We start from the raw sequence: 19,581 nt of genomic DNA, 5'->3' as shown, positions 1-19,581 counted from the left end.
AACAAAAAATTTGATAATATGCAAAATTTTTCTTATGTCTCCTTAGCAGTACACCCCCTAGCTTCTAGAATCTTTAAGATTTAGAGTAGAGAGAAACCAAGAGCCCGAAAACCTAAAACGAGATTTAAAAATCTTTCCTAAATAGTTTACAGAAATTATAGTTCACGTTAATTTCCGAAGTTTTACTTTTATACATTACGGCTATTCCCTGACAAGTATAAACGTAATTGTTTATCCAAACCCATCATTATTAAAGTATTTTTAGTTCAAAAATTCTTAATGTAGTTAGTAAGATAGCGATTTCTTTTCAATAGGTAATTTAAAAGCTATCTCTAATGAATATTCTTCCTACATATAATCTACTCCAGATTCTTGTTAAATGAAAATGAAATAAAACAACAATCTTACAGACATGTAAAAAATGACTGGTTTTATAAAAAAAAATCAATCTTAAAAATTTCCAATGGATCGTTTTTCTTAAATTAATGATCTTATTTTTTAGTGTTAACAATTTTACTTGTTTGAAAGTTAATATGTTATACGACTAAATGATAATAATATATGCAATACATTCACAACTTCGCTTTATAAATTACCTTATTTATTAAAGAAATTATATAAATCATTCAAAACTTATATTACGTTTCTCGATCTTCACTTGTATCTGCATTCGTTATAGCATTTACGGCGTCTGCTAAATCAGTCACATCTTGCCTTTGTTTAAGACGGTCGCGTATCAATTCAGCTATAGCCCTTTGCGTACGTTTTTCTAAAATTTCTAATTTTTTAGCCACATCTCGTTTTAAATCCCAATCTGGTTTCCGTGGTGCTAAATTCTGTATGTCTAATTCTTCAATCACCACACGGGATTTTCCCGCAGCTAATTGATCTTTAACTTCATCTTGAATGTTTGCAGGTTTACCAGCTGGGATTAAAGCCTGTTTCAAAGAATCATCTTCTGGTTGATAACTTCGAAATTTTGGCCTGAAAATATTGTTAATCATTGTTAATAAGTGTTTAAAAATTATAAAAATATCAAGTTTACGTACTTAGGAAGTGTTTCTTTATTTGAGTTGTTTTCGTTATCCTTTTCGTTTTGTTCTTCGTGGTTCCGCTTTCTTTTTAATGCAAGTAATCGTTCTTTTCGTTTGAGTGCTTCATCTTCGAGAGAACCAATTTTTGGCTCAGACATTATTGTCATTATTTACTTACAAATACAAAATCATCGATAAAACTTCTCGCAGATAAACATAATTTAAGAACTTTTTGAGGTTATGTTTATACACGATTCAAAACGATTGTTGACATTTTATTTTAGTTTTTTTTTTTAAATAGAGGGGCATTATAGTACTCACAGTAGGTTTTGCTACATCTGTTTAGTAAACATTGAATCATTAGTCATGGATTTTGTGGTTTGTTTATTGACTAACTAAATTTAATAAAAAATTCCGTTAGGCTTGGTTAAGCCTATTTACGAGCATATACCGGATGGCTTGAGTAATTTTCGGACTTGTGCAGAGACTATATCAGACTATATACCCATATATTCTCTGGACTTGTGCATATAATACGCTAATGAATATTATTAATACACGCTGCACTGGTTGAAGCCAATTAAAGTTCGTTTTTCTATTTATATTCTATGATTATTTATTTTATTTAAGGTCGCTTTTTAACATCTAGGTCAATTCTATGATTAGTTAAACCATGAATAGTTAAAGCAACTTTTGATAGTTTAGAAAAGATTTACCCTATATAAGCGCGGTTTCTGACAATTTCTCGAAGGGAGCAATATGAACCTTACTCGAAAATTTTTTGTGTATCTAACAATTGTATACTTTTCATGCTCTTAAGTTTACATTGTTTCCTTACCCATTGACACTGGAATTTTGATCTCGTAAAAAAAGCTCAAAAATCTGATTTATTTGCGATTGAAGGGTTGAACGAAAAGTTTCGAGATTGGATAAATTGCACCTGGATATCAACCATCGTACATTATTTTAGTTTATTAGGTCCGATTTTTGCATTTTTTGATTCAATATTATTAATTTGTTTTTTGTTTAAATTGAAGATGAAAAATTTTCCCGATGTTTTGCTATTATCTTAGAGATCACCTCTTTAAAAAAAATCTATGAAATGGCAACTTTTTATTTTAGAATTTATTGAAAATCATATAAAGTGTAATTTTGAAATATAAAATTAAAAAAATCGGATTCATTAAACGGTAGAGTGAGTTATTTTTGAGATACTGCCTAAAACCTAGTAGGCACGAAAAAATTTTATTTCGGAACGGTTCTGGAAATTACTACAAAAATATTCATCTAATCGTCAAAAGTCTAATTGATTTTGCGATTAAACGACATGTTTCTGAAAAAACTACTAAAAAAATTGCCCTGGGAAATCATTGTTTTACTTCCTTACTCTTGGGATCCGTAATTGACCATATGGGTAAAATTTACGGGCTTCTAGAATAGCTATGACCACGGTGAAAGGCATTTTTTTTACATGTTTTTAATTCATCAATTTTTTATATCGGGTAGATACCTTTTCTTTTCTGGTATTGTGTTTAAACTTTTTTTCAATGCCATTCGCTTGCATAGATAAAATTGTTCGCTTGGTCGACAGCACAGTCATATACACGACAGTCGTGGTAGAATAAAAGACAATTTATCTTATGTAAAAAATCTTTATTTATTTAATTTATATAACATAATTTGTAATTAATAAATATATCATTTAAACGAAAATAAGTCTTAGCAAATATATTAGCATAAAATATATAATGTATAATAAAAATGAGGTATTTACAAAATAAAAACAAATGATGACAAGGTGCCATTTTAAAGTACCTAAGTAGAATTTTTGTGGTCTTCAATCTTCTGCAGAATTTGCCAAACAAATAACAAAAAGTTTTTGTCAGTATTTATGAGGTAGTCCAAGCGAATTCGAAATATATAGAAAGAATGCTTTTCTATTGTTAATTATTATATATTGTATTGTAATCTATGTTTACACAAATTTTCTGACTTAGGTTATAGCCAGATTTTTAGTCTTAAAAATTGAAATATTGCAATTTTTTATGTCACCTTTCCCTTTTATAGTTTCACGATTAGTCGAAAGTCAGTTTATTGAATGCATCATTTTCCGTGATTTTCATGCATCTTTCAGAGTTAATTTATAATTTTTATTTGCAATGTCCACATTTATAAAATGTATTATAGGTACTAACTTGTGAAAACAATACTACAAATAATCTAACGCACTTCATTAATTTTTTGGTTTGTTATTTATGTTAAATTAGAGTAAGAAAACAGGTTTTACATGAAAACACATGTTCAGGATATTCTATTGTATTTGGTTTAAGGAATAGCCAACAAAAATATAGAAAAAACAATATTGTTCGAAAAATAGTTTGGTTTGATTGCTTGGCACATAACTATAGAGAGTAGTCAAAGTTTAACATCAGGATTTCATTAAATGGTAGATAACGTTAAAATAACGACAATTTCTCAATACATTTGTAGCTGGGAAAGCGTCCTTTTCTAGATACAGAGTGGTGAAATTTTGGAAGAAAAAGGATATTTTTATGATATTGCCAAAACACCTGTTTTGAAAATTGGACAATATAGAGCTAAGAAGCCATTCATTAGTATCGTAAGGACTCTGAGGGTACGGGGAGTTAAAAATCTCTATATACCCTTATTTCGGGCGAAGAGAGGGATGGTTGGTCGTTTTAAAACCCATTTTTACGTAATATTTTGTAAGTCGAAATTTAATAGTATAAATCTAGTACCACTTCGGATGCCGAATCGTTTTCTTCATTCTATAATGTACGCTTCGATTTACATCTTATTTTACAAAATTTTTATTCTTTTCAATTTTTATCCATTATAAGTTTGATAAATAATAAAACTGCGAGTTTTAGTGCAACTGATCCTTTTCTAATAACATTTTGTTATTCTAACAAAGAAGTGGAATCTCACGTAGGTAAGAAGAGGGCGGAGGAGACCGAGAAATCTTAAATACCCTTACATAGACGTAGAAGGAGTCAGGATTCGCCAAAATCATCCTTACGTTATTGATAAATGGCACCTAAGGCTTCTTCATGTTTTAATGCTTATTATGATAAATTACAAAAACCAGCGGTAGAGATAGTATGCCATCACCCCATTTTGATTTAAAAAAAATTTGTTGCGCCAAAGACTTTATTGCAAATAAAATAACGTTACGTCTCTAGCTTTGTCAAATTTCCAATTTCTTTAAGGAGTCGTTTTGGCAATATTCACAATAATATCCTTTTTTTCTAAAATTTTAACACCTTGCAGGTGTCTATAAAAGGACGCGTTCCCGACTCTAAGTGTATTGAGAAATTGTCATGGTATTAACTTTATTAACCATTTGATGAAGTCCTGCTATTATAACTTCGAGCATCTTGTATAAGTGCCTTTTGTGGATAAACTAATTTAGAAATTATTTCATTGAAAATACTGTTAATATTATTTGATCAATCTTATGCTTGGACTACCCCCTTATGTTATGGAAGAAACATGGATTTTGATCATTTTATTGAATTATTCAATTCTTAAAATAAAACGTTTGTGAATCATCCGATCGTCTTAATATACCGTTAAATTGACCTCCAAAATGATTTAACGATAATACTTTAGAAACTATATTTAAATCCTCTTGCTGACCATTGTCTATTTGGTATACACCTGACTGGTATAACAAATCTTTCAATTGTCTATCAGCTAAAGTATACGAAGGTTGTTGACGAAAATCAATTGGTCGTCTGAAATCTTGAATTGAATTTTGTAGAGGTGGCTGTAATTGTCTTAAATCTTGGAATGAAGTTTGTACTGATGGCTGTTGTCTAAATGACCCGAAGTTACTGCCCTGCTGCTCTTGTCTAAATGTATTTTGATTTGATCCAAAGTTACCATTTTGTTGTTGATTTAACCTAAAGTTACCAGCATTTTGTTGTTGATTTAATCCAAAGTTACCACTATTTTGTTGTTGATTTAATCCAAAGTTACCAGTTTGTTGTTCTTGTCGAAAAACTCGATTGGAATTTAAACCAGGATCACTTTGAGAGAGTACAAAGTTGCTTATCGATGGTGTTTGTGGATTAATTTGTTGTAAAGGTGGTAAAGCTTGATTGAAATTTAATGGAATGTGATTTTGTTGGAGTGGTAAATCTTGAAGGCTTTGTTGTCGGAGTGATGCTAAAAAGTCAACTGCCTCACGATTAGGTAACTGTTGCTGAACTAAAAATGATGGTTGGGGTTGAGAAATTGCTTGCGTGGAAATACTTGGTTGAAACGAAACTAACGAGCCTTGTTGTCTAAAAAGTTGCTGACGTCTTTGATTTTCTTGTTGTTGACGACGCAATTCTTGTTCTTTTAACTGTAATTGTAATAATCGCTGTTGTTCTTGTAATCGCCTTTGTTCTTCTTGCTCACGTTGTCTTTGACGTTGTTGTAAAAGTGACTCTTGTTGTTCTTGCCGTTCTTTATAAAGTTGGAACAACTGTTGCTGAAATAAACTTGGTTTTTCATCGCCGATAATTACACTGGAATGAAGTACGTTATTAACATTTGACGATGTAGCTTTATTAATATCACGCTGTTTAGTGGATTTTGAATCATCTTTGTATAATGGAATTACACTGTGAGGTAGACCAAGTTCGTCTTGGTGTACTGTGAATGCAGCTACTAAAGGCGCAGAGAAAAATTGCACTTCTTCAACTTTACCCGTTTCACTGTTTACATCATCTGTTTCAGTTTGTGCTGTTGGAGCTGGTGTAGATAAATCGTCAGGTTTAGCGGTAACAAAGTTATTTGTGTTCTTATTTCGGTTCGATAATAAATTCGAATTTGATGCTCGGCTTTCGGCATCTGAACTGCTTGCAACAATTGTATCGGGCTCCAATTCAACAGGGGTGTGTTTTTTGGAGATAATGAAATTAATTTCTTCTTCGACAGGCCCATTTTGATTATTATTTCCTTGATCTGCGGAAAATGAATGAACGTCATATACTTTTTTTACGTCTGGATTTGTCTCAGATGATTGATCATTATCAGTTATTTCTTGTTTCTGTTGTATAATTTTTTGTTCTTTGCTTTCATCGTCGATTTTCGATAAAACTTTTAATAAAGCTTTACGTAATTTTGGATCAAGATTAAGTTTTTGATCAATTAAACCACTTGCGTCAATATCTTGTCCATGACTGCTAGTTAGTGATATGATTAATATTGCTATTGGTATCCAAATCTGAAACAAAAAAAAAATTACAATTAGATTTAAAAGTTATTTTTATCTAATATAGTATCTCATAGATTTCCTATTCCTATTGAAAGGAATCGGAAACCAATTAATTAGATTTCTTCGTATTACTTAAAACCAATTAAAAAAAAAGAATTGAACCAAAAGTTAACCTCCGAGTCATTCTCATTTATTACGACTCATTTCGATTCAAAATTTTGTATATGGATTTCGTTTTTGGCTAACAATTTATTTCTGCAGATTTGCATTCTAACATTTAGCTCATGATCCATTTATACTTCCATCCTGTTAGTTTTGGAGATGTAAACATGATTAATGAACAGCATTATTAGCTCCAAAGTTGAAATTTAGCTTATCCACGAAGCGAAAAATGAGCTTAATCGGTTTTCTTGAAATATTAAGCCTGTTCAGGGCCGAATTTAGGATGGATCCAGCGGAACTATGCCTCCAGGGCCTCCACCAATTGAGGGGCCCCCACCAATTCGCATAAAATAGAAAAGTTATTGGTATGTTTTATAATTGATCCCAAATTCGATAGAAATTAGTAAATGTACAACTGGTGAATGTGAAATTCCTTTACGTGAATCTGAAAAACCTACTTCTCTATAATCTTTCAAATTCTAAGAACTACTATGTCGGATAGACTAGAAGATAAGCATAAAAATGTGAGACATTATTAGAGTGGATTTCAGAAAAGGAAGAATCCTACGGAAAAAGAGAAAAAATTTGAGCCTCGTTAAAACTCCGAAATTGACGAATATATTCCTTGTTCACGAGCAACCGAAAGCTGACAACGAAAAGCCTTTCATTTTGTTAATAAGAAATCGCGCAAGGTTTTAATTTAATAAGAATTAATAAACGATTTGTCAGCCAACATCAAAATTTGACCCCAGGACCTCCGAATCCTAAATACGGCCCTGAGCCTGCTTGAATACCAAAATTGTATTTTTTGAAGTTAAAACATCCATATGCTTCTCCCCTCCATGCACCCTCTAGTTCATAAAATCATCTTTCCATCCCAAAAAATTAATAGTCTGTTGTGGTTTTTAGGTATCGAAGTTAAATTGAATCGTCTATTTGAAAATGAATAATAGCCTTGTTGTTACCTCGAAGAGGTGTTCAGGTTCATACATGAAATAATTTTTAAATAAAAATTACATGATCCAATATCTAAAAATGATATTGATATCTTACACCGGTTTGTTTTTATTCCATTTAAAAAATGTATACACTCTTTATATTCATTTACATATCTCGGTTGCATAGTGCTAAGAGTCAAAGAGTGTTACTAAAAATTCACGAAGTCACACAACAGCTAGATAAAATACTATTATATAAAAAAAAAAGCAATGTTTATTTTTTAAATTGAATTCATTCATTAATTTTGATTAAATTGCAAGCCAGGTATGTCATAAAAACTATATGTAACAAATTGTAGCAATCTTATAATTATAATAATAATAAATATTTATATTATAATTCGTGAGAACTTGTCGCAGTCATTCATTTATTATTGAGTTCAATCCAAAACTTCCGTATTGATGATAATATTATAGTATACTGAAAATATTGAAACACAAGCAATAAAATATGTCTTGAGTTTCCAAAGTTTGTTGAGGATATAGAGATTTCGAGAAATAAAGAGTGGAAATATCTCATTTTCAAAGGGCGATTGTTAACAACCAATCCATTATCGAAAATCAATCCATATGGACTTTCGTAACTCTCGATTAGTTCTACAAACCTATATTTAAATTCAGTTTGAATTTTAGTAAAAAATTGTGCGTTGCCCTTTCGAGTATACAAAATCCGAAATTCGAAACTGGCATCAAATACTTAGGAGCGCTCATTAATTTTTATTTTATTTTTAATCAACTTTTTAATCTTGATAGCACGAGAGCTGGCAACGTTTTTGAGAATTTATTTAAGACGACTAAAATTTGTTTTCTTATTGAACTTATCTAACTAACGCTGGATTTTTGTCTGAGCATTGCTCTCTGATCAATTAAGCTTTCATATATTATAATTATAATAGTATACTACACTACAAGGGCAGAAAGTTTGAAATTCCTTCGCCTCAGACATCGTGGCGCGCAGTTCAAGGTTCTCCAAATTTCTGCCCGTGTGATGTATACTATTTTTCTTTATTTTCAGACGATTTTGCCGTTGCTAATACAATACCAAATATTATTCGAATAATCGGCTAAAACTAATTGTGTCTATAATTTTAATATATTTTTCTTTATCCACGGCCGGAAGTACGCACTTGCTGCTTCTGTTGGGAGGCTGAAAGTTCCACAGTAAATTTATTTATTTTCAATGATTCGAATAATTTTTGGTACTCTCAGATGCTAGACTTACTTCATACCTATCAAATAAAAAACACAAATTTTTAATCCAGTCGTCATGAAATCAACTTTTTCGTGATTTTGAGTTATCGTAAATCACAAATCTTATATTTTTTCTAGTGTGTTTTTTTCCTGTCCACGCGATATCTTCCTTATTCTTTTAACAGATTTGAACATTTTCCTCTCATTTTCAAGCTTATCGAGCTGGCTTTCTGATATAAAGTAGACTAACAGCCTAATAATGTACCGCTTAGGAAAAACCAGGCTAGAGAAATAATATCAACATTTAATTTTATTTTTTATGAAATTTGTATATCATATCTGTAATAAAATTGCCTATAAATAACAATAAAGTAATTTACTGTTGGTATTTATCACTGTTTTTAGCCTCGGGTAAAGCATTGCGGAATTTCGTATGGGTCGAGCTACAGTATATATACATTACCTATGGTATGGTGTTAATTAAATGATAGGTAATTATTTCAAACCAAAAAACTTCAAAACTGCTTTTTTTTGTGGCCAACACTATTTACAGTATACTATATTTATATTTGAATATAACAGATGTATAATAAAAACTAAACATTTAATTTGAATATTAAGTATTGTATTTTGCAAATAAATGAAGAAGCTATCTATTTATATACTGGGTGTTCCAAACCACCCGTCCAGGCTGATTATTCTGAATAGTTTTCAAAAAAAATTGAAACGAAAAAACACGTATCAAATATTTTTTGAAACTCTATCTAACCATACCAAAAACACCCTCCACCCTCAACCCCTGTTAGGGGTAGGGGGTGTAACTTGAAAAAATCAAATGGAAATCCCTATTTTTTTCTGCAGATTTGGATTCTTCAGAAGAAAAGACAAACATTTTGTCTAAGAAATTTTTCCCGATTTTCGGTAGATCGCGCTACAATCGACAAAAATCGTTCTTTTAGATTATGACAAAAATCAAAACGAAAAAGTAAAAAAATAAATAAAAACACAAACACAAACACACAGAACCAAAACAAAAACAAAACAAAAGCAACACAAAAGTTAGAAATTCAACGAAAATAAAAGAGAAGCGAAAATGTCGAATTGCGGTAATTGAGGTAAACCACTAGACAATTGGGAGGATACTAAATAAAGCTCTTAGAAAGAATTAGATATGAATCATTTTAGATTTAATTTTTTTTCAGACTTTCCAAAATAAAAAAAAAAACATTTTTACAAAAATAATTTTTCTAAATCATAATAAAATATGAAAAACAAAAACAGAATAGTCTTTTCTTCAAAAAAACAAAAACAAAATTGAAAATAACTATTCTCGACTCAAAAAACTTTTCTCGCCTTCACTTGAACTGCAATTCTAATGCCAAATCTAAAAGAACGATTTTTGTCGATTGTAGCGTGATCTACCGAAAATCGGGAAAAATTTCTTAGACAAAATGTTTGTCTTTTCTTCTGAAGAATCCAAATCTGCAGAAAAAAATAGGGGTTTCCATTTGATTTTTTCAAGTTACACCCCCTACCCCTAACAGGGGTTGAGGGTGGAGGGTGGAGGGTGTTTTTGGTATGGTTAGATAGAGTTTCAAAAAATATTTGATACGTGTTTTTTCGTTTCAATTTTTTTTGAAAACTATTCAGAATAATCAGCCTGGACGGGTGGTTTGGAACACCCCGTATACATAAATACAAATCGATAAAAAAAAAAACAGGAAATTTTTATTGATTTATTTCTTTGTTTGTTATAAAATCATTTTGTTTTATAGATTTTATAGTGAAAATAATGATAGATAAAAACTATTTGTGGAAAGTATTTATTTATTTAAATGCAGATAAATAAAATATTTTATGAGTTAAATTTTAATTTGCATCAATATTGGAATATAAATTAAATATCTGCTTTTGGTTTCCGCAAAAACTTTGTTTTAAATCAATATGACTATGATTGAAATTTCACTCTTAAAATTTAAATTGAAGTTTAAAGCCCGTGACTTTATAGACAAGCATAGAAGAAATTAATAAAAGCTAGGATTTGTGGAAGTCTTTACGTAACACAGGGGCACCAGTCTGTCAAGCTGGGTAATAAGGATGGAATAAGAATCCAAAATTGTTAAAATTTGTGAAAAAATTTTAGTCTTTAGAAAAAAATAATGAATTAAGAATAAAGCAGCCAAAAGTTCGATTTACGAACGGCAGGCGGTTTCTGTGGGAATAAATATGTGGCAGACTGAATGCAAGTTGCTGAAAATTATTGAAAAATTAAAAACTAGGAGTAGTCCATTAAAATATTACCAAATGGAAAATAACATCCTAACGTGGAAAACCAAAGGACAGAAGGTTTGATCAGGTAAAAAGTCTTGGTAGATTGATATAAAATTTAAAGAACTAAAATTTCAAATACTATCAAGGTATAGTGGCAGGCCAAATACTAAGTATAGTGGTATGCTTTATAATAGGGCATCGGTCTATTCATCCAAAAATAAGTAATAAAGATGGATATCAAAGGCGTTAAAATTTACGAAAAAAAACAAGAACTACGTGTAGACCTTTGAAGTATCAATGGCTGGCAGTTTCTGTGAGAATAAATAGGTGATAGACTGGTTACAAGTTGATGAAAATTAACGAAAAATTAAAAAATAGGTGCAGTCACTAAAATGTTAACAGGAAATATTTTTGGTAATATAAAAAACGTGAAGAAAGCACAAGACACCCTAAAAACATGAGAAACCAGAAGGCAGACCGTTTGGCTTGATAAATAATCTTGGCAATTGAAAAATTTTTCAATAAAATTTGTTTGGTTTAAATTTTCTTTTATCTCTTTTGATTATATATATTAGAAGATTAATTTTTGTAGGTAGTGCATGGACCGATATTTCAAATTCACGAGCTTGAAGTCCCTTTTCAGGAAATGTTAACATTTTCAGTAGCTATTAATGGAATATACGTTCAAGAAATAAATTAAATTTGTTTCTGCATAATTTTGTGGATAACCGAATGTTTTATATGGGACGGGTTTTAAACTATAAATGCTTAGAAGTAGCATAAAATAGGTACCAGAAGTCTTTAATAATTATTATTTACAGAAAAATGTTTAAGCAAAAATTACAAGTACTAAAGATGGGAAAACCATAGGCACTTTAGATTGAGCTTTAACCTTCAAGGTTCATTAATTCCAACTCTTCTTCGTTTCTGATAAGAGATGCAAGTCCGTTTTAAATTAGAAAGTTTTTCTTCATATATGAAGTTTTTCTTCAAATTATGATTATATTGGGCAGAAATTCAATGTGGAATACGGGGCCGAATTTACTCAAAGATGTTTTTATCGATGCTATATGCTTAAGAATTCGTCATTATTTTTAGAAAGCGTATAAATCAGGATATTAAAATTATAAGTTTGGTTGAGAATATGCTTGTGAAATGCAAAATTATGCAATTTTTTTTAAACATCTTCAATATTTTTTGTCATGTCTAAGATCAAATTTACATGAACGCAAAAATATTTTGACCTTTCGATTAATTTGCCGTCCCCAAAATTTGCCACCTAGAGTTATGGCTCATTTGGCCCAATATGTTAATCCAAGCCTGTGTGGAAAGATTCATAGAACGCGTTAAAGGATGGCTATAAGGACTTTCGAGTCACCTGTATATGATTTCGATCTAAAACTGTTGGCGTTTACTAAAACTTACTAACCATAAAAAAAATAGACAGATGTGTTTAGCTATAAAATAATTTTTCAAATTTTTATTACTTTTATTTTAATATACTAAAAGTTTTCGTTTAGAAATACAACATAGTCAGTTAAATTTATGTTTAATAAGTCATTGACTTGAGTAAGTATTGATGTAGATAGGTTAGGTATGTACGAACGCATAACTAGAAGTAATTGATTATAATAATTAACTTTGTTAACACTTATCGATTGCAATTACCTACACCGTTTTATTTTTTACGTATAAAAAATGTTAATTAAGTTTAAAATAGCTTTGTTTCTTTCGAATATATATTATTATTATTTTAAAAGTGAAATTACTTTTACATTTGGCAAACGTATACTGTTTTTCCTTTCTTTTTTAAAATAAATCGTAAAATATCTTTGAGCAAATTTAAACATGCAATCGCAGATTTTCTTTATTATAATTATTAAAGGAATAAATTATAATGAGTTTGGCAATGTATTCAATAATTTTGTGTTATATGGCGGTCATGCCAAAAATAAGAATGAAAATATTGATACAGGCTCTGAAATTTTAAATAATCGAGTCAATAGGCGCTACAGAAAGGTGTGACTCTTGCCCTCCTCCACAATTTTCCTCTAAGCAATGCGATTCATGATTTTTGTTCCCAAACCGGAAACTCGGATTGCCCTCAATTCACCCCGCACTTGGCTCATTCATCTGGGCCATGGACTTCCTCTTTTCTTCTCTGGTAGCATAGCTCAAAATTTTTGTTTGACATTCTGTCGTCTTCCATTCTTTGAACGTGTACAAATCAACAGTATCTTTGGGATTAAATAAATTTCACAATATCTTCAGCGTTCAAGATCACTGGTATTTTCCGCTTGTTGCGGATGCGCCATTCTGTTTTATTGACTTTGACTGTAACTGCTCCATCTGGAAACTCGGATTGCTCTCAGGTCGTCGAGAACTTGGTTCAGCCATCTGAACAGTGGTATTCGTTTTTTCCTGGTAGCACAAATAAAATTTTTTTTTGGGATTCTGGCGTCTTTGATTCTTTGAAAGTGTCCAAACCACGGATCATTGTTACTTTATTCAGGATCTATGCTATTTCCTGGTTGTTGCAGATGTGCCATTCTGCTTTGTTGATTTTGATTGTGACTGCTCCATATATTCTTACATTCTCTGATTATTTTACGTTCGAACCTTCTTATCTTTTACTGATTTTATACAGTGAGTGTCCAGTTTTCACTCCCATAGGTTTTTAATGCTCGAACTAACTCGAAGGTCTTGTATATTTTTAACTTTGTCTTTCTTATGATAAATTTATTTTCAGCAGGATTTGAAGAAATAAAACTCTTAGGAGTTTCAAGTTGGCGAAGTAAGCTCGGTTGCCTTTCTGGGTTACGGTATTAATTTTCAAAATTTAAAAAGCAATGAAAAAAATCATTAAAAAATTTGATAAATAAAAAAGATTGATAAATAATTTTTTTTTAAGTAAATGTGATTGAGAATTATCAAAATAGGAGGCTGTAAATGTTTTTTTGGAACGATTCTAGCAGTTGTTGTAATTGGCGTTCAAAACGGAATCCTATTTTCTGGCAACGGACAAGTTTAGTAATCTTTTGGGAAAGCTATGAAGAGAGTAAAACTCGTGTACACACTGTAGTGAAAACAATATATTACTTTCGTAAATTAAAAATCAATTTCAAATATTGTTATAACACATATTCATATTTAATTATAATTTACAAAGAGGTTTACTACAAAAAATAATAGATACTAAAAACTAATTTTTATTGTTCTCAATTGCAAATAATTACACATCATCGAATAATAACAATAGTTCTGATTGTTTAACATCTATTTAACATATAATAAATACAAAAAACAAAATAAAATATATTTATTATTCAGACAAATAATGATTAATAAATATGTAATCATACATGTCTAACACAAATGTTAAATCAAAACGGTACTTTAAAGTGATAAAAAACTCTCTCAAAAATATTCTTTTAATAATATTTATTTATTATTTTAAACTATTTATTACAATAAATAGTCAAATATACCACACCTTATTATTTTTTATAAATATATATGTCAAAATTTATTTATTTTTATTTAAAATAATATGGATAGAAATAATTAAAAGATTCGATCTCTATTTTAATTTACTTTGATCAAAATTACTTATGCGAAAATATAATAAATTTATTGATATTTGATATCTGAAGATAATATCGATTTATTATTTACTGATAGATTTGTAAAATTATTTGATTGATGTACCTACTTAATATTATTGATATTTACACAGCGGCAATCAAAGTAAAGTCGACGCCTAGGCCCTCGGTAAAGATTGGCACCTTTTTATACAAAATAATATTAACAAGGTAGAATAATAATATAAACTTCAGTTTATTAGTTACGAACTGGACGTCACTGGTATATTTGTTAAATCTATATTAGCATCATGTCGCCCTCAAGATTAAGATACGCTAAGATCTGAACCGCCGCCTGGTGTGTTTGCCTTATGGATTGGTCATTTATTAGGGATGAAAAGTTTTCGTATAGAGAATCGATTCTCAATTCAGACTTTAATTTTTTGTCTTTCGATTCTTAGAATCGATTAATTGAAATGATTGATTTTTTAAAAATCGATTCTAAAATATAAAAAGTAAATTATTAAATGGTAAATATTCTCTACTTAAAATGGTTGATTAATTGTGAAGTTAAATTAGTATTGAACTATCGAAAATATGATCCAAGATTCTCATTGGCAAAATTAAAGGTGCGTGAATCAAATTTTCAATTTATATTATTTCAATTTATTTTTTTTTTGACTAGGTTCATAGTTGATACCGAAACTTATGGTATAAGTAAAAAGGCGAGTTTCTAGAATCGATTCCCGTTTGATTTTGGAAAGTAAAAGTCGACTCTCAATAATCGATTATTTCAAATGAAGTCGGTTCTCGAGTAGAACCGGAATCGACTTTGTCATCTCTATCATCTATAGATCTTTCAGAATTGCAATTACCAAGTAGCCATCAACCCTATTTATTTATTTTTTATGATCATCACTGTAAAATTAAAGGATGATGATATGAACCTAAGTATACATATTCACTATAGCTAAAATATATTTTGGCTTGTCACTTGATAGAAAGTTGTCTCTCGATTTTGATAAAACCAAGCATCATACAAAAAGAACCTTAAAATCCGCGAATCCAATTCTGATATATGATGCAATAGGCATGTATTGAGACAGGGACTAGAAAGAATTTTGTTGTGAATATATGCACTAAAACATTGAGAAGAAAGAATTTCTCTTTGTTTATAATAATTTATAAAAAATGCAAATAAAATTCAGAAATTTTTTATAAATTTTTGTGTTCTTAATCCGCCGTAAGATAAACGAGTATAAATAAGCAATAAATATTAATGCTTTACATGTTAATATTTTTATGTATTTAGTTGACAAACAAGTGTTTTTGCATATTAATTTTGTAATTTTGAATATTTTTCTTTTTATGTCTTTGTTAAGAACAGAATTAAATAATCATTTATTTTGTACGTTTTACATGTCCTGAGAATTTTTAAGAAAAGTGAAATTTTAGTATACTTTCTTTCAAAATGATGTTTTTTCACAAAAGCAGGCTTTGGCATTTAAATTCATCTTACCGTTTAACAAATTTCAGAAACATGTTAAACTAATTTTAATGGCTGTAAATGTTCGTGAAGGTCTAAGGAACACGAACAAATAAAAATTTCCCAACAAAAAAATCGGTGTTGCTCCACCCCTTCACATTTTGTGCATTATTAAGTGTACTTATTACCGACTTAAAAAAAATTCTAAACATAAACATTTGTCAAAAGATTTTCGTCTTGATGTAGGTAACTGCAAGAGGTGAACATCGCAAAATTTAAATTAAACGGATCAATAACTTTATTATGCCAAACCTCCCTAGCAGTTGAAAAAACAGTTTAATTTTAATAAAAAAAGAAAACTAACTAAAAGCTAACTTAAAATATTTTTTTCTACTACACCTGGATGCGAATTATTCTCTTTAGATAAGGACAAACACCTACTAATAATTACTGGAATAATTAATTAACAAAGTATTGATTTATCCGATGAATTATCCCAAACATAAATATGTAGTAAGTTTTTTTCTTGAAGATATTGGATAAAATTACAAAGCAGAATTACAATGGAAAATGAATGAGTCTTCGCTAAATTTTTTGGAAATATTCGATTCTGAAGAGTAGAAACAAAGTTCGTGTTTTTTAAGACATTTCTAATAGAAGTGAAAAACATGCGGGTTTTTTGTATGTATATTGTCTTTGTATGAATAACTTTAGACATAAGCTATGTGTTTATAACAGGAAAAATCGATTGATAGTAAGAGTTCTCTTCCTATGACGAAATAAGGTCTTATTAAAACCATCAGTAACAGTCGATTGAAAATGAGTAAAGACATTGATTTCGATTGTAGTATCTTTTCATATAAAATACACCAAAATAATTTTGTTCAACTTCAAAATCTCGAAAACAAAGAAATTTTGAGCACTGTATTTTGCCATATTTTCAGAAAATTTGATCGAGAACTAGTGGGATTTTTCAAGATTGTTGGATTATAAAATTATTTTTATTTTAAAAAATTTTTTATTATAAATTGTGAAGTCGATTGATTTAAAAATAAACAAGTGAAAACAAACAATTGACTGATTTAATTGTTGAAATATCATTTATAGACAGCCCACTTATGGCAGATTTTCGGCCACTATTTGTTTTGGTTTTCGAAAATATTCAAAATATTCGAGAGTCGAAAATTTTCGTTTTTCGAGGATCTTCCACAATACCACTAGCTAGTTGCAAATTTTCAACTCCCTAATTTTTATACTTTTGGAGGAAATGGATATCAAAGTTTTTGTTTCTAACAGTGATGTTTACGAAAAAATGTTTCAAACAAAAGTTAATTTTTTTAAAAGAAACATCTTTTATATTTAATCTTTCGTTCTATCTGTAACGGCTTACAAGATATGTCCTACGGACCCAAGATCCAATTGACCTATGTTATTTGCATACAAACTTTTTACGTAAACTCTAACTCACTTTTTACGCCCTGAGCACTCAATAAAAATTACTTTATATCTCTTTTGGTTTTACGTTACGTTAACGTCATGTTAACGGAACTAAGTGATATTATGAACACCTATAATAAAATTTTGTTCGTACCATCAACATTTTTATTTTTATATTTTTAGAATACCTTGATATATATTTCATATATACAGGGAGTAATATTTCACACAAAGCAGATTTTTGTTTTTCTAAAAGATCTGAACCTTTTTGCCAAAACCTCTATTTGAATTACAAATTATTTTTTTAAAATATGACAATTTAAAAAATTTAGGGTGTGAAAGATCCTAGGGGTAAAGATTTGCGAATTGGTAAATGTTTTTATAACGATACCAATTGTGGCATTGTATTCACTTTCTTAAATTTCTATATACAATAGTATTTTATTTAAATTAATATACTCAGGTATAGTATAGTATACCTATTTATTTGACACAAATGACAAAGTTTATACAGTATTATTATAATATAAGGTATTAGTGAAAGCAAAAATCATATTGTACTTTATTTAATATTTTTTATGATGATGTTCTTCTTGTTCCAAGCGAATCATATAAATATTATTGATATTCTTATATATTATATGTTCATTTTAATTAATGCATTATTCATGGCATGCTTATACTACAGTATAATATAATAAGTATTATATTATATGAATGAAATGAAAAGATTTGAAATTTATGATATTTTGTTTATACAAACTACAAATCTTTTGTGAAATATACTGAAACAATAATGTCAGGTGTTTTAAATAATATATAACATGGTACTATGGAGAGTAGAGGTAAGGAGGACTATCTCTGAATATAAAAATGTCCCAAAAAGACAGAAATTAAGAAGGATAGAGAAGTTCACATCAACTTCTTTTGCTATACTAGCGCCATTCTACCTACTTTATTTACTGCTATTTTGGGACATTTTTTAAGTCAAACAACCATAAAAGATTGTGCTCCTTTCTACGATGAGTTTCTATGATGATTGGATTAATAGTTTCTGAGATATCAACTAAAATCGTAAACGAAGGGTAGGGTAATCTGTTCTAAGAGTATGCGGAAGATAAGAGTACCTAGTGGTGCTAGCGACCAAACGGTTTGAGACGTGAAGATAACTTCAATTGTGTTTAGAAGAAAACAAGTGAAAACAAACAATTGACTGAGTTAATTGTTGAAATACCATGCATAGTCAGTGTTGATTTCTTTATCACATTCCAAATACAAACATGTGACACATACATAACTAATAAAGTATAGTACATATGTAAATAACTTTATAGGTTTCTGCATTACCGACCGACATTTAATGTACAGTTTGTACACGTATTATAAAATTTTCGCCTAATTAGCGCCCTCACGGGTAAACAGTGATGTTTACGAAAAAATGTTTCAAACAAAAGTTGTTTAATTTTCGATAAGGAACATTTTTTACATTTAAACTTTTGTTCTATCTCTAACGGTTTATAAGATGGGTTCTACGGACCCAAGACCCAATTGACCTATGATGCTCATTTACGAACTTGACCTCACTTTTTACGTCCTGAGTACGCTGTAAAAATTTCAGCTCGATATCTTTTTTCGTTTTTGAGTTATCGTGTCCACAGACGGACGGACGGACGGACGGACGGACAACCAGAAATGGACTAATTAGGTGATTCTATGAACACCTATGACAAAATTTTTTTCCTAGCATCAATATTTTTAAGCGTTACAAACTTGGGACTAAACTTAATATACTATGTATATTTCATATATGCATGGTATAAAAATTGAAAAAGCAGTAAAACGGAGAAGTTACGTAAGTCTGAGTTTTTTAACGCAATTTGTAATATATTTTTATCATTCCAAATTATTACAACTCGAAAGCGTAATGTATTTCAAAAAAAACGATTATTGTTTTCGTACCAAGCTTATATTGAAAATAATGACAGTTTCGCTACTCACCACTAGACGGCAGCTGCAAAAGTGCTTATATAAAATGCCTCTGTGGTGTAAGATGATGCCGTGCGCAGTTACATAGGAGTTCGCGCGTACTCTTATACGATTGTCTTATGCTATATGTTTATAAAGTGAAGCTGATTCCTCTATACAAGTTCTAAATCAATTCTAGACGTGCTAGAAAGATGCGTTTTTTTGA

General features: G+C 29.8%; 2 protein-coding genes across 2 annotated transcripts; both read right to left on the bottom strand.

The window, feature by feature from the left end:
• Window positions 1-579: 579 nt before the first annotated feature.
• Window positions 580-1,297, bottom strand: LOC123290940 (coiled-coil domain-containing protein 12). The gene is made up of 2 exons (XM_044871326.1): window positions 1,050-1,297; window positions 580-984 (listed from the first exon to the last, which is right to left on the bottom strand). The coding sequence occupies exons 1-2, from the start codon at window positions 1,199-1,201 to the stop codon at window positions 639-641; spliced, it is 498 nt and encodes a 165-aa protein (XP_044727261.1). The 5' UTR covers window positions 1,202-1,297; the 3' UTR covers window positions 580-638.
• A 3,278-nt stretch (window positions 1,298-4,575) lies between these two features.
• On the bottom strand, window positions 4,576-6,569 carry LOC123295589 (putative uncharacterized protein DDB_G0271606). Its single transcript, XM_044877032.1, has 2 exons — window positions 6,564-6,569; window positions 4,576-6,273 (listed from the first exon to the last, which is right to left on the bottom strand). The coding sequence occupies exons 1-2, from the start codon at window positions 6,567-6,569 to the stop codon at window positions 4,576-4,578; spliced, it is 1,704 nt and encodes a 567-aa protein (XP_044732967.1).
• Window positions 6,570-19,581: the final 13,012 nt, after the last annotated feature.

This window comes from Chrysoperla carnea, chromosome 1, assembly GCF_905475395.1.
Source record: "Chrysoperla carnea chromosome 1, inChrCarn1.1, whole genome shotgun sequence".
In the NCBI taxonomy this organism is placed as follows: Eukaryota; Metazoa; Arthropoda; class Insecta; order Neuroptera; family Chrysopidae; genus Chrysoperla; species Chrysoperla carnea.
Note: the sequence above shows the minus strand (reverse complement) of the source record. Positions and strands in the feature narration are given on the sequence as shown.